Genomic DNA, 26,569 nt, shown 5'->3' with positions numbered 1-26,569 from the left:
TTTAAATGTGTTTGGGATCGGTCTTTGGTGGGGAGGGGTGGGGGGGTGTCCCCGGGGCAGTATAACTGTAACTGCAATCTCAGTTACCAACTGACGATTTCTACCTTAGATATACCACCAGAAGAGGTACAGAAATCACAAACGTTGTTGTTTTACTGGGTTCTCTAGGAGTAGATCTTGGCAGATTTTTGTTTTTAATGCGAGTTCATGTGTTGGCTAATAATGTCTCGTAGAGGAAGTGGGGCACATACCAGCAACTAGACGGTACCGTTGTTTTAATTGATAAAACTGTGTGTTTCCGTAATTTTGCCAGAACAATTCAAGAAGCTATAGGATATTCAACGGAAACATGACATCTCAGAAGCATAAAAAAGATACCGTGTTAATTTAGCAGCAATTAAACTTGAATATTATTCATGCCTTCCTGCGTGTTATTCTCAATGCTACATAAATAGATGTTATATGTTTGTTTTCCTTGTTTATCCATTCGATGAACATGATTTGTATTCAGTTTCCTTTCAGATTGTATATTATGTTTATGTATCTATGTGACAGTATCCGTTGTATTTATTTATTTATGTTTATTATCGTATGTTTTCTGTTCTTCTCATATTGATTTTGTTCATGTGAAATGAAAAAAAAATCATTTAGCAGCAAAATTTCTTATGTAAAAGCCGCGCCCTTTTCTGCTTTCCAAAGGAGCAAAATTAGCCTCTATAATTAATAATTAATCTAAATCATTAATCCAACATCATCTTGCCTCTGTTTCAAGGGATGGAAGAGGTAACATTTAGGGCTCTTCAAGCGGGACAAACCGCGAAAAAAACGCTCATCAAAGAGGAGGAGACAGGAAACACTGGTTGGCACCAGGATAAACAACAGTATGAGTTATCCCAAGAAACGTACAGTGAGTACCAGGAAACGTACGGTGAGGACCAGGAAACGTACGGTGAGGACCTGGAAACGTACGGTGAGGACCAGGAAACGTACGATGATGACCAGGAAACGTACGGTGAGGACCAGGAAACGTACGATGAGGACCAGGAAACGTACGGTGAGGACCAGGAAACGTACGGTGAGGACCAGGAAACGTACGATGATGACCAGGAAACGTACGGTGAGGACCAGGATGATGACCAGGAAACGTATGGTGAGGACCAGGAAACGTACGACGAAAACCTGCCAACTCGTTATCCTGAGAACAGGAGTAACAACAGTGGGGCGCTGGCAGCAGACATGGGACAGCAGCAGGACGTTCTAAGCGAGGAAAAATGCGCAGTAAACTGTACAAAGTTTAAAGATGGACGCTCATCACCTCTACATATACAGGTCCGTACTGGACAGATAGGGATGAACAATACGGGGGAGCAGACAACAGACACGGGACAGCAACAGGACGAAGAAGACGTTTCAAACTACAAAACGTACGGTGTAAATTGTGCAGATTGTGAAGAAGACGTTTTGCCACAGGCAGCTGTACAGAACCATTCAGTACAAGAGGGTAGCGGTGCTGTAAAACATACCTTCATTTGCTGGAAATGCTGTTACCGGTCGGCTAATAGAAGTCACATGTTTAGGCATATGAGAAAACATACAGGTGAGAAACCCTACATGTGCGGGGAGTGCGGATTCAGAACTGCTCATAGTGCTACCTTATCTCGACATCAGAGAACGCACACAGGTGAGAGACCCTACATGTGTGAGCAGTGCGGGTACAGGGCGGCTGACAAGTCCCACCTATCCCGACATCAGAGAACACACACTGGTGATAATTCTTACATGTATGGGGAGTGCGATTACGGAACTGCTGTTAGGTCTGACTTTTCCCAACATATGAGAACACATACAGAGGAGAAACCATGCAAATGTGACCAGTACGACTATTCTGCTGCACAGAAACCTCACGTAGACCATCATGGCATGGTAAAGCACATTGGCGAGAAACCCTACATGTGTGGAGAGTGCGGATATAGAACGGCTGTCAAGTCTCACCTAACCCGGCACGTGAAAACACATTCAGGTGAAAAACCTTACAAATGTGACCAGTGCGACTATTCTGCTGCACAGAAAGGCCAACTAGATAAACATGTCATGACAAAACACACCGGTGAGAAGCCATACATGTGTGGGGAGTGCGGATACAGGACAGCTGCTACGTTTGCCTTATCTCGACATATGAGAACACACACCGGTGAGAAACCTTACATACTGTATGTGCCTGGTGTGACTATTCTGCTGCTCAGAAAGGCAATTTAGAGGAACACGTTATGATCAAACATACTGGTGAAAAACCCTACATATGCGAGGAGTGTGGATACAGAACTGCTAAAAGGTCGACTCTGGCCCTACACAAGAGAAAACATACAGGTGAGAAGCCCTATAGATGTTACCAGTGCGACTATTCTACTGCACGGAAAGTCCAAGTTGACCGACACGTGATGATGAAACACACAGTTGAAAAACCTTACCTGTGTGGGAGTGCTAGTACAGGGCGACCGTCAGATCTGACCTATCCAGACATATGAGAAAACTGGTGAAAAGCCTTACAGATGACACTAATATGGCTATTTTGCAGCACAAAAATGCCATTTAGGTCAACACGTCTTAACAAAACATACAAGTGTGATAGTACGAGTACAGAACGATAGATAGAGCTGCCCTTATATTACTTCACACTTTAACTAGTAACATACGTAAGATGAACCTAAGGTTTGGCTTTGTTAACGGTTTTATATATGGCTTCGTCTCGGGCAATTTTTTTACGTGCGCTTTAGTTTTGGGCTAGGTTGGTAAAACAACTTCTATGTATTTTAGTCTTGTATCTTGTGTACGCCTTCATTCGTATTTTAGTCGTATTTTTGTCGTAAACGTCTCAATATTCATGTGCTTTGTGAAAGTTTTATATTAAATTTTGTATGTCGTTAAGTTACCAGGGCTAACCCTTTGTAATAGGCTTCAGCTAGTTGGGTAGCCCTGGTTGTATGTTTCTTTTTACAGCCAAATGAATCAAATAAAATCCACGATTCAAAAGGCCATTTTTAGAAGAAAAAAACTAGGGATGAAAAACTACCCGTGTGCCCGGATGTATGATAAATATAGAATACAACACGGGGTATTCCGTATCACTCGAGGTTCCAGTCCGACTGCGGGTCGGATCGCCTGGAGGCCGGAGGGCGATTCGACCCGCGGGAGGGCTGGGACCGAGGGTGATGCGGAATACAACGTGTTGTATTTTATTTATGTCATACCTTGGTCATACCCACCCGCGAGGAAACACACATTTCAATGCGGAATGCGCCAGAAGTTGAGGGAGTTTTGTGTCCTCGAACAAGAAACTGTAGCAACATTGATTCCAATCTTCGAATCCGGTATTCGAATTTCCGACGGCGGCGCAACCGGCTCGCTCGAAATGCGTTCGAAATATTCTATGGAAGCCTGTGTGATAACACTCCCGAACCCTATGTGATCTGGATAGTTACCACACGGTCCGGAACACCCGTATCAGGCCCAGGCATGACATAAGTGTGAATTCGCGACGGCTAACAAGAATCACTCGTGAAACACATGGCAAAGCACTGAAAAGAATAAGCCTTCAGCAAGTAGGTGGTTGGGCCTTTTTCTAGAATTCTATTCTATTGGTGCTTTCTTGTGAATTACCTTTCAATCCATTCATGCAGAAGAATCACGAATGTTATAGTGATAGAGTTTTTTTTTGCATCTTCACCAATTATGTTATATCTAGGTCGATAACTAGTTAGGCCACACCAACTTAATCTTATGGATGACATCCGCGCGCGCATTGATTTTCGCCTGTTGTCACCAAAAAAAAAAAAAAAAATCACCTCCTCCAAGGCTACACAGAACTCCGGAACTTGCCGACTTAGATTGCCGCAAAAGGCTAGCATTGTGCCGGCTTATCGGAAAACTGGGGCGTATTTGTGGATTGGTATGCCATCGATGTTGACTAGAGGTTTTGCGTTTGCACAGTTGTACGAGAGGATCGCGGCGGCCAGCGAGTATCGCCCAGACAATTTCAAACACGACCTATCCAGAGTGGCTCTCACACGTTTCTTTTGCAACAATGAGAGACATGGGAGAGGAATTGAGGGATTGGCAGAGAGATTTGTCAGCGTAAACCATGGAATGCTTAATATGGAGTTCAATGCCATGTATGTTGAAACTGCCCTTATGGGTGTATATGAGTATTCTCATCACAGTCATATATCATCCACAGTCCTTGGAGCCAAATACCTTCTAATAGTATACTTCTTTGGTCGTTCTTATCAATATATTAAAAATCAATCACTTGCGCTGAGTCTGCTATGATGAACAAGACATCCTACATGTACCTCCTACAAATAAACTGTTCTGTGGTTCAATTCGCAATACCAGCTTTTTACTAGTAGTCCTGTGGTTTAGCAGCATTTTTTATTTTTTTGCTGGATTTTTCTTTTTTTCGCCCGCGCGCATTAGTTTTGGGGTCTCCAGAGGATGTCATCCATAAAATCAAGATGGTGTGGCCTTAGGAGCACAAAGCGATCGGCGATAAACAGCCCTTCAGCACAACACTCAACTGGGTCATCAGGTGTTTCAACTTTGACCTTTACAAAAACCTGTTTGTCCGCCATAATTGGTTCTTCACGAAAAAAGTTCTTTGGTCCCTCGCAACTTTTAGCATTCTGCAAAGATCATATCACTTCATTGTCACCATAAAAATACAGGTGAGACATTTGAGACTACGGTTACGGCGTACTGAGTAGTGTTAATATAACTCTAACACTTAAAATTACTTAATGAGCGTGTTTTTAGATCTACATAATTTAGGTGGGGAGGGGAGCAAATTATGTTAATGATTCTAAGTAAACGTAGCAACTCGGCCAATGCTTAAGAATATAGCAGAAACGTTCAAGAAAAATTAATTCATGCAAAGACAGACAATCTTGGATCACTCAGTCGGCATCCGAGTAATATAACTTAAAGGTAAACAGCTTATTACGTACGCGTTAGTCTTCTGTATAATCCTATTTTTTGAGTGGCCCCTCCCCCTCAGTATTATGTGTCTTGTCACATGCACTATAATTTGACGTAGAATTATTAAATGTCATTAAGTAATACATCAACAGCAGCCAAAGTAAAATCAAAAATAACAAAAATGAAATTTATTATAGGATGTTTTCACTTCGAGTATACTTTGTTTTAGTTCTGTTTGCCCTTGCTAAGTTTAAGTCTACCAATTGTTCTAAAAAGCTACACTGCAGGCACGAACTGTTAAAGGCAGAGGACTGGTTAAGTTGTCTAACTTGGATGTCTTCTTTCTAGGAAAAGATGGGTAGGGGGCTATATGATTATTTATTGTCATAGTAAATAGTTAATTCTATTAAAGCTTTCATATTTTATATTTATCATAAATCAAAGCTTCCCTTCTATATTCCATAACAGGCGGAAAAGTATGGCTCAGCTGAGATGTAGGCCTCCTGTTGAAGAATTGCAGATTCAAAATCCTAGGAACAAAACACACAGCAATGAGAATGGAACGACAAAAAGGAAAAGGCAGCGTCTTAAAGACGTTCTACACCAAGAAAAGAGTAGCGTGGACTCTACCACTAAGAAAGCTTACATTTGTAAGACGTGTGGATGCAGGGTATCCTCAAGTAGTAGCCTCGCACGACATAGGAGGAGCCATACAGGTGAGAAACCCTACAAATGCGACCAGTGTAGCTACTCTGGTGTGCAGAAAAGTGACGTAGAGCGACACGTCATGTTCAAACACACTGGTGAGAAACCCTACATATGTGGGGAGTGCGGATACAGAACGGCTGATTCGTCCAACCTATCTCGACATATGAGAAAACATACAGGTGAAAAACCACATAAATGTGACCACTGCGAATACTCTGCTGCACAGAAAATTCGTTTAAACAAACATGTTATGACAAAACACACCGGTGAGAAACCCTACATGTGCGAGGAGTGTGGATACGGATCGCCTGAAGCGTATAACCTACTCAGACATATGAGAAAACATACAGGTGAGAAGCCATATAAATGTGACCAATGCGACTATTCTGCTGCACAGAAATGTGCTCTAGACACTCATGTAATGGCAAGACACACCGGTGAGAAACCCCACATGTGTGGGGAGTGCGGCTATAGGACGGCTGATAGGAGTAGCCTAATCCGACACATGAGAAAACATACAGGTGAAAAACCTTACAGTTGTGAGCATTGTGCCTATTCATCTAAAGATAAAGTTTCTTTAGACCAACACACCATTATAAAGCATACCAATGAGAAACCCTACATGTGTGGGGAGTGCGGATACAGGACTGCTATTAGGTGTAGCCTCTCTCGGCACATGAGAAAACACACCGGTGAGAAGCCCTACAAGTGCGGGGAGTGTGGATACAGGACGGCTCATAGATGCCACCTAAAAAGACATCAAAGAAACCATAGAGGCGAAACCAAAAAAAAATGCGAAGATTGTGGATACAGGACAACTGACAAGTCTCGCATGCTTCGACATATAAAAACTGGCATCTGTGTGAAACCCTACATATGTGGGGAGTGCGGATACAGGGCAGCTTTTATTTCTCGCCTATCCCGACATATGACAAAACACACCGGTAAGAAACCCTAAATGTGTGGGGAGTGCGGATATAGAACGGCTGTTAGGTCCCAACTATTCTGACAAATGACAAAAACTACAAATGTGACCAGTGCGACTATTCTGCTGCTCAAAAAGTGTACTTCAATAAAACTTAAACACACTGTTGCAGGGTTATAGGTAAGCTAGGGGGAGAACCGGAAAGCTCGAAGGGTCAATACATTTTAATAAATGCGACCTCACTGCAAATGAATGCAACATTAGAGCTTTGAGAAACCTGACTGGCTTACATATCAACTTAGTGCGGCTACATGGCGGCTGATCAAAGTGATCCATACAAAGGGAAAAGAAATAGAACAGAACGGGAACACAAAAGATAGCATTTTTGATTTTGGATCCTCTTGTATTTTATTAGTCTTACTAATTCTGTGTGGGCCATAGAACGTTGTCTGATTGTAGAAAACTCTTTGTTGTATTGTTACGAATAATAATTCGATGGTTTATAAAAGAAATGAACGCTTCAACATGATATGCAACAAAAAGGTAGTGATATTATTGTGAGCAAGAATATTTTCTTAATTAGGAAGTACGAAGTTGAAAATACGTTATCGTAGCGAACAGATGAACCGTTGTTGATTGAAGATTTCGTTTAAAAGTTATAAAAATGTAGATTTCTGTAGAAAAGGAAAAAGAAGTAAATTCTGGCATAGTATGGGAACATGGTAACTGGCTAATTTTGTTTTAAGATTTAGTAGTACTAGTACTGTTTCTTTTTTTTACAATGTATTTCTTGTACAATATGATTCGACTTGTGGAACGGAACGCTAGCGCCTTACTTGACTTTCACGTTGTATTCTTACTGTATTCATATTCGTGTAATAAGGAATAAAAAACATTTTTTCGTCTGAAATCAATAAATTTACTGAAATAAAATGTCTTGTTACTATTTTCACCTGGATGTCTCGCCTTTTAGTAATCAAGCGACGCGAAATGAGCGACTCAAGATGCTGATGTAGAACTGACGGATGTATCTTTAATATGGTGTGCTCAAGCCGGCGTCACAATTCATGCGAGCGTCGGCCGAATTTGTAGATCGCCCGAAGCTCGCCGAATTTCAAAATCGTACGAGCGTCGACCATATTTTCCAATGAAAATCTCGGGTGACGTCCGTCGAACACAAATAATTAAAAATCCCCCATGAGATGGTACCTTGGACATGGGCGAAGTCAGAATCGACTAACCTGGTAAAAGGCCAATATTTGGATCAACTTTGATTTCTAAAAATCGCCCGATGCCCGCTTAATCGACAGGACGTTGGCCTTACTTCGGCGGAAAATGCACATTTGAAGCTCGCCAACACGTCGGCCGAGCTGAATTTCTTATTTGTGACGGGGGCTTCAGGACAGGTAAGGACCATGTTGTCAGACTGACTCGAGAACCACGTGACTCCTAACCAGGATGTCATGACCTCATTAACTTAACCTAACAGCAGTGGCACTTGATAAACGTATTGTTCTATTGATAAATCATTTAGATAATCAACAGCCATCCCTTATACATTCCCATTTAGTACATTTACCCTTAATTCCATGTCCTTATGTTTAAGTTGTTAAATCAACGTTAACACCATTAGATAAATGAAATGATTAAGGTTAATGACCCGCCTCTTCCTCGGTGGTTTTATTCGGTGGTTATAGCACATGGCCAGGCGTTATGACACCATATACACCGAGGAAGAGGCGGGTCATTAACGTTATTATCATATAACCTATCCAAAATGACCCATTAAGAGTAGACAATTCCTGTATGACACATAGATCTCTTATACTATCAAGAATGCATTTCAGAATTTACATTTGTCCTATTTGAACAGAAGATGATAGATTTCATTTTGAAAAACAACATTTCCACAGATATTTGATAACATTGCAATATTGGCATGCCAAATCTTTTTCAAATCTATTATCTATTATCATCGATCATTCCTCCCTGCTGGGTGTCCTTCTGACAATGCTGTGGGCGGCTCCACTTACAGTTCCGCCCGTTTAAATTTTTCTTGTATTGAAATGGTTTATTCTATCTTGTCATATGCTTACAAAAGATTTGATCACGGGTGTGTTATGGCACAAGAGCAATGGAGGCTTCTGATTGGTCGACGCCACCTGGTCATGTGATAATATAGCGTTAGAATTACGACTTTTCTATACTATGATCATGATAACAATTAACAAGACACATCCTAGTTCTGGTCAATTTTCAGTTGACATCCAGACAGAAGCTGGCCGGGTCCAGCTGACAGGCCTGATGACATGTCTCCACTGTAGCAGGGCCATCTGGAAGTATGGGGATACATGTCAACGGTCAGGAAGTGATTAAGTATCGTTAGCAGGTTTATGGGCTAGGCTTCTGTTGGGGTTCTTTTGTGCTATTTTCTGGTCGCATGTCAATTCTGTAGTTGTGAACGGTTTCTTAAAGCCATGTCTGTCTGAAATCTAGTACCATCAGATATGATCATGACATACAATCAGCAAGCAGCACATGCCATAAGCAAAACACAAGGCCCAGCACCCACATGTAAGCTTGAAACGAAAAATAAAAGTTCTTTCATTATCAGGGCTATGGGTGATTCTTGGTGAGTGAATGGTATAATCATAATGTGTCAGAAAAAAGATGAAGTTGAAAGTACAGATAAGGTTTAAAATGCATTAAAGTTATCTACTACAAAATTAGCTTAGCGATGTTAAATCAATAAACCAGCCCTTACAATTGATACTGTCAATAATTGTATATGATAAAAACAAGAGTTTTATGATGGGAATAAGGTCTCTGGGGAAACAATTAATTTGAAGCTTACTGAGAGGGAAGAAGTCGTCCCCTAGACCGGAGTCTTCCCGAGCGCTCTGTACGGCCTGTCTCAGGGCAAACACGGCGGAGCTCGACATCAGCAGGGGCGGCTCTCCCGCAGCTGGGGGAGGGAGGAAAGACTTTGTATGCATTCCATCACTGGTAGAACATCCAAAGGCTATAATAACGGGAGTTACTCGAGTTCAAGCTGCAACTGATGACACATCATTGTAAGCAAATCAATTTGATCCGTGAATCTTTTCATCAGGTTGGTAAGTCACTTTACACAACCAAGAGATTTATTCCACCGACGTTTCGGTGACCATCTGTCACCTTCTTCAAGGCAATTCTGACTGGTTCACATAAAAAAATGCAGCACAGGTGTTGCTGCTTATATATATTAATGAGATGCAATCCTTAACGCAACGTATTTACATATGTACAATCACACGGGATGACATTTAAATCAATTTGATATCACAAACATCATACTGTGGATATATGTGTCCATGGTTTAACTGCTGCGTGTGGCACATACATCCAAAACGGCAAACTGAAATGAAATACAAAGATTTTTAGTATATCATACCTTAAATACACTTTGCTGATATTCTACTTTATTTCATGTTGTGCACCCAAAATTACTTCTGTGCACCTAAAGTTTTAGGTTAGGTACACCAGTGCACCTGTTCCCAAAAATAAATTTCGAGCCCTGCACTAATTTGGACATGATTGAGCACTAAGAGTATAATGTGTAACCTGTAGTTTCGAGGCCAGTTTGGGCAGTGGCTGGTTGACCGGCCACTCGGACTCCTTAGTCTGGAAGTGCTGCTCCCCGCGGGACACCGGCCGTACCAGGCGCTCCAGAGCGGAACGGACCGGCTCACTCAGACGTTCACTCCCAACAGCACTCAGGTAGAACTGAAGAAAATTTTAAATTCTTAATTCTAAATTCTAGATTTTAATTCTAAATTGAATTTCTAAATTCTAAATTCTAAATTCTTTATTCCAAACTCTTAATTCTAAATTCCAAACTCTAAATTCTAAATTCTATATTCCAAACTCTTAATTCTAAATTCCAAACTCTAAATTCTAGATTTTATGAGAGTCTATATAATTTGATTTTATAGACTGTCATTATGTAAATGTAAGAATGCATGTAAAGACTACTAATCTTTCAACCAATTGCTGTTACGAGTGGGTAGATCTTAATTATAAAACAAAATGATAAAAAACTACTTTGAGTTAATTGGTATCCTAGAAACACTGTTTTAAACCAGACTCAAGTTATGTTCTACAATTGTATATTGTCTTTACATATTCGTAACAACTATAGATAGTATATTTAGAAATACACAGTTTTTTTAAAAATGTCCTTTCAAAGAACTAACAAACAAAACCTTGTAGAAGAGTGTGATGGCCAGGCTCTTTCTGTAGTCTGGAGAGAATACGGAAGAATCATCTGGGGTCAACTCTGACACCAGGACTGACAACGCACCTAAAGGTTATAAAAAAGGGAGATATTATTCTGTAGAAAGATCTAATTGTGACTGTAAATTGTACATGTACAATCATATAGATGCAATTATCTATAAAAAGATTATGCAATTGGTTGCTATTTATGATATTTGCTAAATGACTAATATTCAAGATCTGTACCTTCAAGTGTTCCATCTTCCAGAAGATTTTTACCACCAAGAAAGTCTTCAGTTGCCACAGCATGGTCCTATTAAGGCATAAAAAGATCCTTGAAATAAACACTTGTTGATAAATGTACTACAGTCAAACCTGCCCAAGGCAACCATCCGGGGGACCGAACAAAAACGGTCGCGATGGACAGGTGGTCGCCATGAAGAGGATTTCACTCATAACATGTTTCCAGGTCGAGGTGTTCAAAATATACAGTGTACTACGTAGATGGATGGAAAATTATATGATTTCATTTCTAACCGAGCTTGCAGTAAACTATAAGATTGCGATGGGCACAACAACACAGATATCTAAGTACAGTCAAACCTGTCTATAGCGGTCACTCAAGGGACTGGCCAAAACTGGCCGTTAAGGACAGGTGGCCGCTATGGAGAAAAGGTCGATTAATTGACCACGAGTGACACATGTTTTCAGTACACCCTGAGATACATTTATTCACCGTACAGTTACATGTAAACAGGTAAGGCACATTTTAGAAGTTCGATTGTTGTTCTTTTACTCCTAGTTAGTTAAGAACAAAATACATGTTGCTCAGTTGTCACTTACTGTTCGTTTTCGACCGTTTTCAAACATAAAATCGTGGCGACAATTTTCCTTCGTCTCTTGTTGTGGTGGCTCGGTTCCCGCGTGGCTTGTGTTGATCAGCATCTACCATTATGCTAATAGGGTACTCAGAAGAAGGTCGCTCTTTTGAAGGCTTTTTGTCTTTTCAGAAAATTGTAACAGCCCAAATTTTACATCATAGTAATAATATCCACATTCATTTTGAAGCTTTTGGTTAAGTAATTATCCTCAGTGATACTTTGCAGCAAAATAAATTTAGTATATTATACCTCCGTAACAGTGGTGTCGTCCGTTGACCTTTATGCTGCTACCTATCCAGTTTGTATCAGCGCCATTTTGAAAATTGCGCGAAACACGTTTTGAGGAATGAATTCCCGGTGAAAACGGAAATTGGGCCGGCATTCAAACATTTCGCGAACTTACCGCATCAGGTACATGTGTGGGTTGTATTTTCCAAAAAGCTGCCGTAATATTTGTCCAGTCGAAATGCACATAAATGGTCAATTTTACCACGATGTGGAAACGCAAGCCATGTGAAGAAAATTATACTTGACTTCGCGTCAAACCATGGATTTTCTAACAAAGATAAAACATTCTGGTTTTCTTTATTATGATCCTATCCAGTTGAGTCCACATAAATTTGATAACTGCGTGAAAAAATGAAGATTTTGAACCTGGCGTGCGGCGGTGATGCGGCTTCTACCGGCGCGCCGTGACCGTTACCGACAGTGTCACTGTACTCGCGGGACCGAAAATCGTCTGGCCGCGACCGCGTTGGACAGGTGGCCGCTATAGCCTAATTCTTAATGCTTATGTCAATGGGAAAAATCCAAGGGACCGACAAAAAGTGACCACTATGGGCAGGTGGCCGCTATGCAAAGGTTACCGCTAAAACAGGTTTGACTGTATTCACAAACCTTTGTATTTACAATGTTTATAGTAGGAACGTTTTATGAAAACACTTAATGGAGGAATCGATGCTATTCATATCTTTTTGTCCGTCAAGGTCTTAAAAACATTTCCGCAAAATCCGACAGCAAAATCCGATGTCACCACACGCTGGAAAACGGTTGCCATGGGCAGGGATTGTCCTCTGTGCGGTCCTAATTCGTGGCGGTCGCGGTCACGTTGGACGGGTGGTCGCCTTGGGCATGCCGCTTAATGCTTGTGCCTATGGGGACAATTTTCGGGACCGAGAAAAAGCTGTCGCCATGGCTAGGTGGTCGCGTTGAAGAAGTGGTCACCAAGGCAGGTTTGACTGTATATCATGTAGTACTTACCATAGATACATTTCATACCATTTTAGATATGCTAATTTATGGTGTCATGCTTCACAATCTAAGGGTGTCTTTAAAAACTAATTTGATGAAAGAAATATATATCATATGTTCTACCTTGTGAGGTACATGCTTAAAAATGAGAATCATTTCATTTTCAAATATCAATTCATTCAATATCACTACAATAAATGATCAAATTCTTAAGTTGAAACTTTGACTCCGGATCCGTAATATGACCTTCATTTTCAAAATAACACCTTAAGTACCATAGTCTTGCTGATGCCTCCAAACACCAAGGAAGGTTTCCCCACAACAGACAAACTGTCCTGCCCACCTAACTGTACCCTGAAGCCAGCAGTCACATAGGCATGGGCATTCTGTACATGGAAAAACAAATACCTGGTGAGCTGTAGATAAAAGATTTTAAAACATATTTGTCAAAGATATGCATGTATCATTATGATAGAAATTTTTCATTAACACGTCCTGCAAAGATTTTGGACCAGGTGACAGGAACTGTTACATGTAGTTTAGTGTTGCTACATGTAGGTGATAGGTTTCCATGGTGACAGAAAATGCTCAGCTCCTATTGGATAGATTTTCTTTTTTTTTGCAACAAAGAATCATGAGCTGCTTTTGGTACTTTTTGAAATCATTCTCCTCGTTTAGAGGTTAAATGGGCACAAAAATTATAGGCAGAGGCTCCATAGAACCCTGGGATCTAATAATGATAATAATAATGTCTTTTATATCTTTATTTGAAATTGCAACAATACAATACACAGTGGAACGCCAGGCAGACAAGCTGATGTTGTGGACCACTAACATCACTATCCTTTAACCAAGGACTTTCTTTCTAATAGTATGTGTTAAACAGACTAAGAAAGATAATAATTTGTGATAATAGACGTAAAGTAATGGACAAATTGTTTTAGAAGTCTACATTTTAAGTCTTATTGTTTTCTACTCACCTGTGACCTTGGCATGACCTTGAAAGTTTTGAAGACTAATCATTAGGAAGTGAAGCTGAGATTTCCATGCTCAGAATCAGCTGGTAGGGTGGAACATAGGGAGATACAAGGGGTCGTTATCACGGGCTATACAGAATCTGATGCACCAAAAGACTAGGAAAGGATTGTGATAATTAAAACTTTAAGACAAATATTGTAGATACCTTGCCAGCCATGCCCATCTTGAGGAAGTCCATTATCCTGACTGTCTCCCTAACATGTCTGGTACCAACCGTGACCTTTGCCCCCGCAGCCTCCATGATAGTGAAGACATCAGAAGGGAATTCTGGGTGAGCGTGTTTCATCATCAGGTTACCAGCCCAACTGCCGACCTGTACAGGAACATTGATGTAGAGATATATATAGTCACACCAGGTAAATTTCAAGGTGATCACCTAACTAAGCTTAACATAGGGACCATTTTGCCAATGTGACCACTTTTTGGTGGTCCTTAGAACATTTTCCTATTGAAATAAGCATTAAGAATCCTGTCTATAGTGACCATCTGTCCACACAGACCAGTTCCTTCAGTGGTCTTCTTGAGCAGTTCTGGTTGGTTGGATGAATGACTAAATGAATGAATGAATGGATTGATGAATGGATGGATGGATAAATGGATGGATGAATGGATGGATGGATGAAATAATTTGAAATTTTAGCAATTTTTTCATCCATTCATGGTTCATGGTGTTGGAATCTAATGATACTTCAAATGTATTTAATCATTGTGAAATTTTTAAGACATCACAATACTCACGTTTCTGACTGACACGTTGGCAATCTTTAGCACATGTTCTGCCAGTATGCTGTAGGATGGAGACTGGTCTGAACCGGTTTGTAGCAGATCCGCCAGGGTGGACAGGCTCACAGCAGAACCAATGACCAATGGGGGACCAGCCTTCAAATAAAACAATTAGTCAAATTTGTCATCAAAATGCATGATCATATTGAAAAAAAATAAGATAAACAAGACAAAGAAATGTATCAGCATTCTTGGATCCAGATCCACACTGTACATATAGCATCTGTCTTCTCCATCGCAACTAGTGGAAGAACTAATTAAAAACTCTTCAGTAAGCTAAAACTGAATCAATATCACTATGATCACTTACCACCATCTGTTTCAGGGCTGTGTACCTAACTAAATGTATTGTACTGTTAAAATAGATATCAAAATTGACACAATAATTGACGATAAGGACATTTCTAAAGTTTAAAACAAACCTGCATGACCGGGTCTAAAACCATCAATCTATTTAGATGGAGTGAAAACAGGACTAGCTCTGACCTGGGTGATGTATAGCTAGTTCTGCCACAGATTTCACATCAATCAGACAAGTGAAGGGGCCGTCTGTCTTGTACACTCCTGTGAAAAAACAAAGACATACAATTGTAACAATAATCATTTTTGGTCGCACCTCGGAGGCGGAGCACTTAAGTTCACATTCTTCATGCAAGTTTGCACTGGTGTCAGTCCTGTCTTTAATTAAGCACCAATAATCTCCAAGCAGATATCGGGAGAGAATTTCAACATCACCCACAAAACGCTAAAAAGGTCCATCTCGGGGGAAGAGCCACTTTACTATCAACACGGATGGATATCCGGAAGTAAGGCTCGGATCGAAACTAAATTTTTACCAAAAACACACCAATTCATATGCTTTTCAGCCATGTTAGTAGTTAATGTCAGTTCGAAGCAAATTTTGAGAAATGTGAAGTCAAAGCAAGACCCTCGAAACACTTTCGTCACTTTTTTGTTGCGCACTACCACAGATCCCAGTCGCAGAAGAACTGGGGTGTGCACCGTTAAGTTTCGACCACACCTCCGGGGCAGTGCCCTAGTCTTAACAATAATCTTCTTACCTGCTGCATTATTCCCACAGACCAGTTTGTACCGGTCCTGACTGGTGCTGTGCTGTTCCAACAGGCTGTACAGCTGCTCCAGTGTAGTTGGACGATACCAGCTCACTCCATTTTGGCTACACCTCAGGGGCGGGTCATTGTGGTGGACTCCATTCACACCATTGGTGGCAGCTCCATTACAGACTTGTCCATTGACAGGACACAAATGCTTGCTCAGATCCTTATAGAACAAGGCAAAAATATTAGTTAATTGAGAATCCAGTTGAACATTCTAATTGTTGAATTTTGAAACAATTCCAACACGTCAGTTAGTACATAGACAGGCCCTTAGCAGGGAGGTGCTATACCTCTTATCATTCAATAACCCACATGGCACATTTATAGAAATACAATTTTTTATGACATTTACGAGTATTTTCAATTTAATTTTGATTTTGTTTCTCTTTTTAGGCACCTGCATACTTGTGTGGTTTTCTTACCTCAATGTCAATACAGCTTCCAGAGTCACTAGCGAATGATTTCATGGCATCCAGGATTGGCCTGTAGCCTGCCAAAAAAAAGTGTCATGGAAACTTGTAAGTATGCCCAGAGATTTCTAAAAACAATTTGACTCGGGTAGCAGCAATCACAATCATAAGCTCACAATGGCGATTGCTGTTGCCTCTGGCAAGATTTAAAATCTTAAGAATTGTAGGATTATCTACATCTACATCTACATTACGTTACCCCCAAATAACCCCTTCAGGGGCAAAGTAGGGGGGGAGTTGAGGTCCCGGGCTAAGGCGGGCAGGCCTCCAGCCTGGCACGGAACGACTCAACGGTGGGAGCCGTCGCAACCGTGCCAGGCAGGGTATTCCACTGTGGGATAGTACGGGGAAAGAAAGAGTGTTAATATGTGTCGGTTCTTGCGTGGATGGTGTAAAACTTGAGGTTGTGGCTCCCCTGGGTGCGCCCCTGGGCTGGTTTCAGCAAACTGTGTCTATATTATAAAAACTAAACCGTACAGCTGACCTGTACACCTGCAGATGTGTCCATCAAAGTGATTCTCCACCTCCTGTTGGCTGGGCTGTGGGTTCGCACTCAGCAGTCTGGAGGGGAGAAAACAAACCAGTTACTCAGTGTGTGCGATTCTTTCCTTCTTTACTGAAATATGTTAAGACTTCATAACCATAAATATGCTGATAACTCACCCGTACATGTTGACCACCATGCCAGGGCTGCAGTACCCACACTGACTTCCGTTAAAGTCCGCCAGGCGGCGCTGGATGGGGTGGAAGCCGGCCTTCTGTCCCCCCAGCCCCTCCACTGTGGTGATGGTCCAGCCGTCCACACTGCACAGGGGGCACAGGCACTGGGGAGGAGGGGGGTGTTTTAGAAAGGGATGGAGCTCTTTGATTTTAGTACAAACATATCATATTTAATATACTTTTAAAACCACATATTTTTAACATGGAAGCTCATTTGTGTTCAACTTGGTAGTAATCATAAAACAATGCTAAACTTTCTTCCAGAGAAACAATTTGAATACTTTTAGATACTTTAAAACTACCTGCACATACGCTGCTTCTTGACAACTTCAGAACTTTATGATAGGTACAAGTGTTAGTAAGAGTACTTCAAAGTTCAAATTCAAAGATACTATGTGTTGTTTTTTCTGTACATAAGTAATACTAATATGTATAAAGCATAAAGTTATTCAAGTGTTAGTAAGAGTACTTCATACTCAAAGATACTATGTGTTGTTTTTTTCTGTACATACGTAATACTAATATGTATAAAGTATAAAGTTATTCAACCAATAGAAGGAATGCTTAGATTCATTGTGCTGCCTTCCTACTGTAATTAATTGAAAACTTTTATCGTTTGGACGTTATTTTGGGTCTATTAAAGACACTTCATTTGCTATTTTTAATAACATTTACTTACTGAGTTGACAGTGTAGGAAACTGTTCCTCCATTGGTTGGATCGGGATGTGTCACCATGACAACACAGCAGCCACACCCTCCTTCCCCACACATGACCTTTGTCCCCGTCAGTCCGCGCTGTGACCTCAGCCATTCGTTCAAGGTCATCAAGGGATCAGGATTTCGAACTGAAGTTTTAAACAAATGGTAACTGGGTTAAATTGAAGGTTTGTGAACACTCGGTTCCATTTCAAACTGTCCAAAATATTGTAAATGTAGAAATGTAATCGCAGTGGTTTTATGTTCGCGAGACAAAAAAATGTTGCCTGACTCTTAGTTGACAGAATGTTTACGAACAAAGGAAACCTAACCTTGATGTTGAGTTTCATTCACCATGAACTTGATGAAGGTCAGAGTAGCAGAGACAGCAGCAGCCATGACGTCATGAAGGTCGTCCTCAACACAACTCTGTGACCTTGACAATGCCCTTGATCATGAACTTGCTTGACCAATAGCTGTAGACGGCAGAAAAAAATTCAGATTGTTCATTTCGTACGAGCTTACAGAATTCAATAACTAACTCAACATCCACAAAGTTCGATCTACAATAAATTTAACTTGTTCCTAGTTACATGATATAAAGTTAACCTGGTAATCTAACCTTAATTTTACCTCCTCAAAGCTCAAATTAACCTGGGTCAAACAGGGCGCCAAAGTTCCAAACTTTGACACGCCCACTCTGACTTCCGGGATGGACGAGTCCACAATACTACACATTATTAAACTTTAAATGGATTAAAACGACACAATTTTAAGCCTCTAGTATTTAACTAATATAATGCGCTAATTACAACATTCTATCTAGTGTATTTCGTATTGATAGTTCTCATTATTCAATTAACATTATATGAAAGTTATTATATCAAACCACCCCTATCGAAGAATAGAATCGTTTGATATGACCTTTAACCCGACCAGTTACACAACTCACTGCAGACACAGACGTGGGTAGGTCTGTTTACTTCAGTCAGCTGTTCTCAAAGTTTGAGATATTCAACTCCCCATTTTCTTTGCATGGTTATCAAGTATACCCTAGTGAATTTCTGGTTGGGAAGAATTTTTGGAATTGATATTTGTACTTAAATTACATAATGGCCAATGGTCGGGTCTGGTCAATGGTCAACAGAACTTTACTGTCTGACCTATTTCAGTATTCTAATAATAGCTTTGCGAAGGGAAAATTTGATTATATAACCAGGTTAACTTTTAATCATGTAACTGACAACAAGTGAAACGTATTGTTGATCGGACTTTGTGGATGTTGAGTCTTTTATTGAATTCTGTAAGCTCGTACGAAATGAATCTTAAATTTGACAGCTGCTTAAGTTAACTTGACAAATTGTTTGTGCTTTTTGTGGTCTACAGCTGTTGGTCAAGCACGGACAAGGGCATTGTCAAGGTCACAGGCTTGTGTTGAGGACGACCTTCATGACGTCATGGCTGCTGCTGTCTCTGCTACTCTGACCTTCATGGTGAATGGAACTCAACATGAAGGTTAATAGGATTCCCTTGTTCATAAACATTTCTTGCTGCTTATTATCAGTTTTATTAACGTAATATTTGCTTTTCATTGACGTCATGATAATAAGCTCGTTCACTATTCTGAGTACGTATGTGCAAGGTCAAAGTTTATGGCCCCTTGTAACAGTGGTGGTTCAAGCGCCACTAAACTGACCAGTCTGGTGGAGACCTTTTAGACTAGTGGTTAGTGCATGCAGTTAGTGTGCTGGCGGGCCCGGGTTCGATCCCGGGAGCCAGGAGACAGTCATGCTACTTGCCTCTTGTGTTTCACCCTGAGTTCTCGACTCGACCATCGTCTCGATTTGCATAACAATGTCCAGATGTGCTCAGTTTATGTCTCAGCTGCAGGGACCTCTACCTTTGACATATACCCACATTAACATGTCGCTGTGCATGTGGACTTGGAATGGAGAATGAGCTTTTAATTTCAATCTTCCGCCGACTGTGTTAGCATATAATTAAGTTTCTGGTCAAATTTCTTGTGTTTAAACAATTTTGGACATTACAAAATTATAATGACTTGTCAGTGGTGTGTCAATCTCGTATAAGTTTGTTCACTGAGTGTTCTCAAAACATTGGAATTCTTATAATTTGTTTAAAACTTCAGTTCGTAATCCTGATCCCTTGATGACCTTGAACGAATGGCTGAGGTCACAGCGCGGACTGACGGGGACAAAGGTCATGTGCGGGGAAGGAGGGTGTGGCTGCTGTGTTGTCATGGTGACACATCCCGATCCAACCAATGGAGGAACACTTTCTTATACAGTCAACTCAGTAAGTAAATGTACTAAAAAGTCTTAGATGAATAAGAAAGAAATAAAGCACAATAGATAAAATTTCTAGTGTTCATTCTATGGCTCAAGCAACTTGCTGTTAGTATTCACAGAAAAAATGATAGTATCTTTGAACTTCAAGTACTCCAACACTTGTAGCCAAGTTTGTAAGACAGTTGTCAAGATTAGGAGCATGTAGTTTTTTAAGTATCTAAAAGTATTAAGATTATGTCACACAGCCGACCTGGTAAAGAAATAAAGAAATAGAAGAAACAAAAGTATTAAAAAGTATGTAGTTCTTAAGTATTGAAAAGCATATAGTTTTAAAAGTTTATTAAGTACATGATTTGTTTGTACTAAAATTGAAGAGCTCCATTCCTTTCTGCCTAACTCCCTCCCCCCCCTCACACCACCCCCTCCCCAGTGTCTGTGCCCCCTGTGCAGTGTGGGCGGCTGGACCATCACCACAGTGGAGGGGCTGGGGGGACAGAAGGCAGGCTTCCACCCCATCCAGCGCCGCCTGGCGGACTTCAACGGAAGTCAGTGTGGGTACTGCAGCCCTGGGATGGTGGTCAACATGTATGGGTGAGTAGTCGGCATATTTATGGTTTATTTTATGAAATTAGTAGTAGTAGTAGTCAGCCTGGGTGCCATCCTATTTCTACCCTAAAGGGTTACAAAGCGAATGTAGGAGCCCCGGTAGAAATAGGATGGCACCCAGGCTAAGCAGTAGTATCCAGTTTTTTATTACACTGCTGCCGGGGTCCCTGACACAGGGGTGGGCAGCAGTCGGCTAGTCTTCACACCACCCTTCAAAGCAACTCTGTCCACCGGGTCCACACTGTTGAGGCCACACACCTTAATGTCCTTCCTGACACACTCCAACCAAGATTTCTTATTAGGTCTGCGACGACCTCTGTTGCCTGGCAACTGCATTTTGGTGATGGTGTTGATGCAGCCACTACCACGTTTGATATGTCCATACCATAGTTGGAGAGACCACATCACAGAGGCAATGTTCACAACAACAAGTTTAGCATGTAGAGTTTCTGACGGTGACTCATCCTGGGGTTTGACGCTGCAGATCCATCTGATCATGGCTCAGTCGTTGCGACCCAATCGCTGCAGATCCGAGGCAGTAGGGGCCCAAGATTCACTCCCATTGAGCATGGCTGGTCAAACCCATCAAACAACATATTTCAGTACAACAGGAAATATTTCAGTACAAAAGGAAGGTCTAATAATAGTAATAATAATAATAGTAATTTCAGTACAAAAGGAAGGTCGTGTTGAGGTCACCTGCTGGCGCTGAATGGCAGCCGCCCAGACCCTTGCGACAGTTCTACAAAGTGCAAGTGTGGAGCAAATATGTATCTGTTCTGTATTATATGACTGTAAACCCTGCAGCAATTCAGCACTGGCTGCCATTGCACGGGTAATTTCTGACCATTTGTTGTCCTTCCTCCAGACTGCTGAGTGCGAACCCACAGCCCAGCCAACAGGAGGTGGAGAATCACTTTGATGGACACATCTGCAGGTGTACAGGTTAGCTGCACTGTTGAGTAGTTTTCCTAAAATCCTTCTAAATCTTGGCTGAGGCAATAGCAGTAACTGACATTGCGAGCATGTGATTGTAATTGCTGCTGAGAATGAAAGTTAGTGACAAAGTGATATCAAACCAGTTTAGCTCACTGAAGAGCTATTCTTACACTGGTCGTGGCAGAGAAGACATGTACAGTATTTACAGGTTCATTGTACTGGGGAAAATCCCCTAGCGCTTTTCAACAAGCACAATGAACAGTGGACCACAGCTTAACGTCTCGGACTTAACGTCTCGGACTGCAACCCTTTCCAGTAGCGTGCATGTCGGATGAGCAACACAGTCAGGATCGAACTCACGGCTTCTAGTTCCAAAGGCAAGGCAGCTAGCCATTGGACTATGCACCCTATACAAGTCAAATCGTTTTTAAAAATTCCCGGATGTACTTGATTCAGCACCTGTACCAGCATTCATGAAACTCTTTTTTCTTGCAGGCTATAGGCCAATCCTGGATGCCATGAAATCATTTGCCAGTGACCCTGGAAGCTGTATTGACATTGAGGTAAGAAAGCCACACAAGTATGCAGGTGCCTAAAAAAATAAAAATTAAAAAAAAAAATTGAATACATAATTTATGTCATAAAAATTGTATTTTTTATACAATGCCATGATTGAATATGTATAGCACCCTTAGTGTTAATCTTAATCTTCTCCTTACTAAGGGCCAGTAGTACATGATTGTGTAGTAGTATCTACTAACTGACGTGACTGTATATTGTTTTTTTTTGCAAAATTCAACAAAGAGAATGTTGATCACCAGCTAGTAAACCAATGTATTTGCCTTGTTCAATAAGGATCTGAGCAAGCATCTGTGTCCTGTCAATGGACAAGTCTGTAATGGAGCTGCCACCAATGGTGTGAATGGAGTCCACCACAATGACCCGCCACTGAGGTGTAGCCAAAATGGAGTGAGCTGGTATGGTCCCACCACACTGGAGGAGCTGTACAGCCTGTTGGAACAGCACAGCACCGGTCAGGACCGGTACAAACTGGTCTGTGGGAACACTGCTGCAGGTATGAAGATTATTCGTAAGACTAGGGCACTGCCCCTGAGGTGTAGTCAAAACATACTAGGGAGGTAACATAATTGGACAATTAAAAAAAACATTGTCTCCCGATATCTGCTTGGAGATTATCTAAAAAGACAGGACTGACACCAGTGTAAACTTGCATGAAGAATGTGAACTAAAGTGCTCCACCCCCAAGGTGTTGCTAAAAATGATTATTGTATTAAACAAGTGACTGTATGTCTTTTTTTTCCACAGGAGTGTACAAGACTGACGGCCCCTTCACTTGTCTGATTGATGTGAAAACTGTGGCAGAACTGTACATCACCCAGGTCAGAGCTAGATCTGTTTAACTCTTCCTAGATGGATAAGTAAAAATTTTTTATAATAATTATGTTTTATCACTGTAATACTATTTGCAGGTTTGTTGCTTAACAGTAAAACATTTTTGTCAATTTTGGTACTTATTTTAAAGATACATGACTTTCTACATATTATAGAATGTACACAGCCCTGAAACAGATGGTGAAATTGATATGGATTCAGTTTAGTGCACCAAAGAGCTATTCTTTTACTGCTTGTGGCAGAGAAGACGGACACTTATTATGTACAGTCTGGATCTGGATCCAAGAATGTTGATTTAGTTGTTTTATTTCAAATAATCATTCATTTTTGTTTTGAAGAAGTGTTTTTCATTGGAAGTACATTTCTCCAGAAGAAGCTTCTCTCCTAGAATTTGAAAAAGTGAATCCTACCAAAAAGATGACAAATTTACTCATTGTTTTATCATATAGGCTGGTCCCCCATTGGTTGTTGGTTCTGCTGTGAGCCTGTCCATCCTGGTTGATCTGCTGAAAACCGGTTCAGACCAGTCTCCGTCCTACAGCATGCTGGCCGAACATCTGTGTAAGGTGGCCAATGTGTCAGTCAGGAACGTGAGTATTGTGATGTCTTAAAAAGTTTGCAGTAATTGAATTTTGAAATGTCATCAAATTCCAAAATCATGATGGTTCAAGCATGAATGGATGAAAAAATTGCAAAAATTTCTACTTATTTCCGTCCATCCATCCGTCCATCCGTCCATCCATCCATCCATCCATCCATCCATCCATCCATCCATCCATCCATCCATCCATCCATCCATCCATCCATCCATCCATCCATCCATCCATCCAACCATCACATTGTGGTCACATTGCCCAGGTGGTCCTTATGTAGAGGTGGTCACTTGTACAGATTTGACTGATACTTTTGTCTACAATTTCTTATTGTGTTTCAATATATTATGCAAGCTTTACTGTCATATATTGTTAATGGATGTCATGTGTTCCTTAATATGTACAATGTAGAGATGGTCACTTGTCCAGGTTTCACTTCAGAATCTTTCATTTGTATCTATATTTTAATGTTCCTGTGCAGGTCGGTAGCTGGGCAGGTAACCTGATGATGAAACACACTCACCCAGAATTCCCTTCTGATGTCTTCACCATCATGGAGGCTGCGGGGGCAAAGGTCACGGTTGGTACTAGACATGTGAGGGAGACAGTGGGGATGATGAACTTCCTCAAGATGGGCATGGCTGGCAAGGTAGCAGCAATATTTATCTTATAGTTTTAACCCTTGTCTTGCTGGATTTCCAGAGCAAAAATAAACCCCCACTACTGAAGGGCCCAGACACCTTTGAAACGAAAGGCCCTAAGTTTGATATGACTCATTTTTACTAGTTACTTCACTTTACAACATTCTAGAAAAACCCTCAACCCGACAATTCAAAGTTCTTCCAACACCCTATGGTGTACCAAAATCGCCCTTCTGCATAGCACGCTTTCAGGTACGCAGCATGGCAACAGCTATATTACACTGAACGACATGTCACACCTAACCTTTGAACATCTATATTAGCTGCATTGTTTAAAGCTAATTGCTAGGACTCTATAGGGCCACACAGCTGTGCAGTAGCACTTAGCAGTGGGAGGCTAGTTCCACTGCCATACTCTATTTCATATGTGCTAAGTAGAAAAAGTAGTACATACATGTATGTGCGGTACTTCCTTGACCTTCTGATTGCAAATTTCGACACTCTACCTTCTAGGCTATTGCACCGATGATTCTCTTCTGTATGGGGTCATCTAAATTCTTTTCTTGTAAATTTAACCAAACATTTTCTTGCTTTGAAATCCCTTTTGATGTTGTATACTATGAAATGTACTGTACTCATTAGATGTGCAAAAGCTTGTATCTCTGACTAATGTTCAATACATTCCTCCCTACCAGCTTATTCTGAGCATGGAAATCCCAGCAGCTCTTCCAAGTGAAGTCTTCAAAACTTACAAGGTTATGCCTAGGTCACAGGTGAGTAGTAGACAATATCAACTTAAAAACTTTTGAATTTTCAACCATTTTGTCAGTTACATTTACTTGTTTTTTTTGTACATTATGATCACATTATCATTTGTAGCTTTAGTCTGTGGAACACAAATTCTCACTGGCTGGGGTTTTATGGAACTCCTCGCACAAAGTGTGTGCCCATTCACCACTCAGCATTCTCTGTCACTATGAAAATCAGACCAATAGGAGCTCAGGATTTTCTGTCACTATGAAAATTAGTCAAATAGGAGCTCAGCTTTCTCTGTCACCATGAAGATCAGTCCAATAGGAGCTCAGGATTTTCTGTCACTATGAAAATTAGTCCAATAGGAGCTCAGCATTCTCTGTCCACATGGAAACCAGTCACCTAGCTGACACCTCTAACTAACAGTTCCAAGTTTGTCACCTGGTCCAAAATCTTTGCAGGATGTGTTAACAAATAATTTATATCATAATGATATATCTTTCGATAAATTCCAGTATGTTTTGACAACTACAAGCTACAACTCACCAGGTATTTGTCTATTTCTCTTTTCATTATTACAGAATGCCCATGCCTACGTGACTGCTGGCTTCAGGACACAGTTAGGTGGACAGGGCAGTTTGTCTGTTGTGGGGAAACCTTCCTTGGTGTTTGGAGGCATCAGCAAGACTATGGTACTTATGGTATTATCTTAATATATATCATGTTTCTGTCATACTACAGAGTCATCATTAAGTTTTAACTTAAAGGGGCATATTGTAGAATCTGGTGGGCAAAAACTACAAATAGTAAGAATTTGAAAGATCTACACTAAGATTCACATTTGTAACTTATTTGTTATTCATTTCCAACATATTCCCATCATTTTGTCACATTTCCAGCATTAATAGACGACGAAAAACGCAAAACGTGTAAAATCTGGTTCATTTACATATTAAGTTGCGTCCCGCAAGTTAATATGCAAATAAGTCAGCGTAGAACGCTACGAAAAATCCGAATCGACCGTTATGGTCGGAGTTCGAGCGTCACAGGAAAATCACCACAAGTAAACAAACTTCAGAACGTCAGGCATTCGATCGCATGTTCGGCGGTTCGTCGGAATGTTGGACAGGATGGCGGCCAATTCAAGCGGCGGCGGGGATTGCGTATATAATTTTTTAACAAGACGTTCGCACGACACGTCGCATCCTTACGTGATGAATATTGCCGTGCAGTGTAATAAGGTAGATTCAACACTAATGATGTAGAAAAATAAACAAAAACAAAGAATTTTGTTTTATGTTCATGTCGCAATATGCCCCTTTAAGAATTGATAGTTTTCTTTGTGATATGCGATAATTCCATAATGCGATAATGACATTAAAATAACATAAAAGGATTCGTATTATTAAACATGTACCAGACTACTATATAATCATATCATATTTCTTTCATCAAATTACCTAAGACTGTTAAGCATGACTTTACATATTCAGCAT

General features: G+C 40.8%; 4 protein-coding genes across 4 annotated transcripts; 3 read left to right on the top strand and 1 right to left on the bottom strand.

Annotated features, from left to right (window-relative positions):
• The first annotated feature begins 774 nt into the window (after positions 1-774).
• LOC136423970 (zinc finger protein 436-like) lies at positions 775-2,256 on the top strand. Its single transcript, XM_066412369.1, has one exon. The coding sequence runs from the start codon at positions 775-777 to the stop codon at positions 2,254-2,256; it is 1,482 nt and encodes a 493-aa protein (XP_066268466.1).
• Positions 2,257-5,449: 3,193 nt separating this feature from the next.
• On the top strand, positions 5,450-6,637 carry LOC136423967 (zinc finger protein 568-like). The gene has a single exon (XM_066412368.1). It carries the CDS (start codon positions 5,450-5,452, stop codon positions 6,635-6,637), a length of 1,188 nt encoding a protein of 395 aa, XP_066268465.1.
• Positions 6,638-14,008: 7,371 nt separating this feature from the next.
• On the bottom strand, positions 14,009-18,218 carry LOC136423966 (uncharacterized). The gene is made up of 10 exons (XM_066412367.1): positions 18,152-18,218; positions 17,802-17,968; positions 17,066-17,226; positions 16,887-16,963; positions 16,355-16,422; positions 15,876-16,095; positions 15,338-15,378; positions 14,770-14,910; positions 14,177-14,344; positions 14,009-14,053 (listed from the first exon to the last, which is right to left on the bottom strand). The coding sequence occupies exons 1-10, from the start codon at positions 18,216-18,218 to the stop codon at positions 14,009-14,011; spliced, it is 1,155 nt and encodes a 384-aa protein (XP_066268464.1).
• A 713-nt stretch (positions 18,219-18,931) lies between these two features.
• On the top strand, positions 18,932-25,205 carry LOC136423965 (uncharacterized). The gene is made up of 12 exons (XM_066412366.1): positions 18,932-18,941; positions 19,206-19,334; positions 19,969-20,135; positions 20,559-20,719; positions 21,603-21,679; positions 22,169-22,236; positions 22,529-22,748; positions 23,000-23,073; positions 23,536-23,676; positions 24,161-24,328; positions 25,016-25,093; positions 25,200-25,205. Exons 1-12 carry the CDS (start codon positions 18,932-18,934, stop codon positions 25,203-25,205), a joined length of 1,299 nt encoding a protein of 432 aa, XP_066268463.1.
• The last annotated feature ends 1,364 nt before the right edge of the window (positions 25,206-26,569 follow it).

The sequence above is a fragment of the Branchiostoma lanceolatum genome, chromosome 18, assembly GCF_035083965.1.
Source record: "Branchiostoma lanceolatum isolate klBraLanc5 chromosome 18, klBraLanc5.hap2, whole genome shotgun sequence".
NCBI lineage: Eukaryota > Metazoa > Chordata > Leptocardii > Amphioxiformes > Branchiostomatidae > Branchiostoma > Branchiostoma lanceolatum.
This window is presented reverse-complemented; position numbering and strand designations above follow the sequence as displayed.

Bases quoted from the DNA above. Each gene is read 5' to 3' on its own strand.
- LOC136423970 (XM_066412369.1), top strand. From the start codon at position 775: ATGGAAGAGGTAACATTTAGGGCTCTTCAAGCGGGACAAACCGCGAAA.
- LOC136423967 (XM_066412368.1), top strand. From the start codon at position 5,450: ATGGCTCAGCTGAGATGTAGGCCTCCTGTTGAAGAATTGCAGATTCAA.
- LOC136423966 (XM_066412367.1), bottom strand. From the start codon at position 18,218: ATGGCTGCTGCTGTCTCTGCTACTCTGACCTTCATCAAGTTCATGGTG. The intron at 17,969-18,151 runs GTTAGGTTTCCT...TTAAAACTTCAG, and splicing joins GAATGAAACTCAACATCAAG to TTCGAAATCCTGATCCCTTG. The intron at 17,227-17,801 runs GTAAGTAAATGT...CCTCCTCCCCAG, and splicing joins TTTCCTACACTGTCAACTCA to TGCCTGTGCCCCCTGTGCAG.
- LOC136423965 (XM_066412366.1), top strand. The intron at 19,335-19,968 runs GTTAATAGGATT...TTAAAACTTCAG, and splicing joins GAATGGAACTCAACATGAAG to TTCGTAATCCTGATCCCTTG. The intron at 20,720-21,602 runs GTGAGTAGTCGG...TCCTTCCTCCAG, and splicing joins ATGGTGGTCAACATGTATGG to ACTGCTGAGTGCGAACCCAC.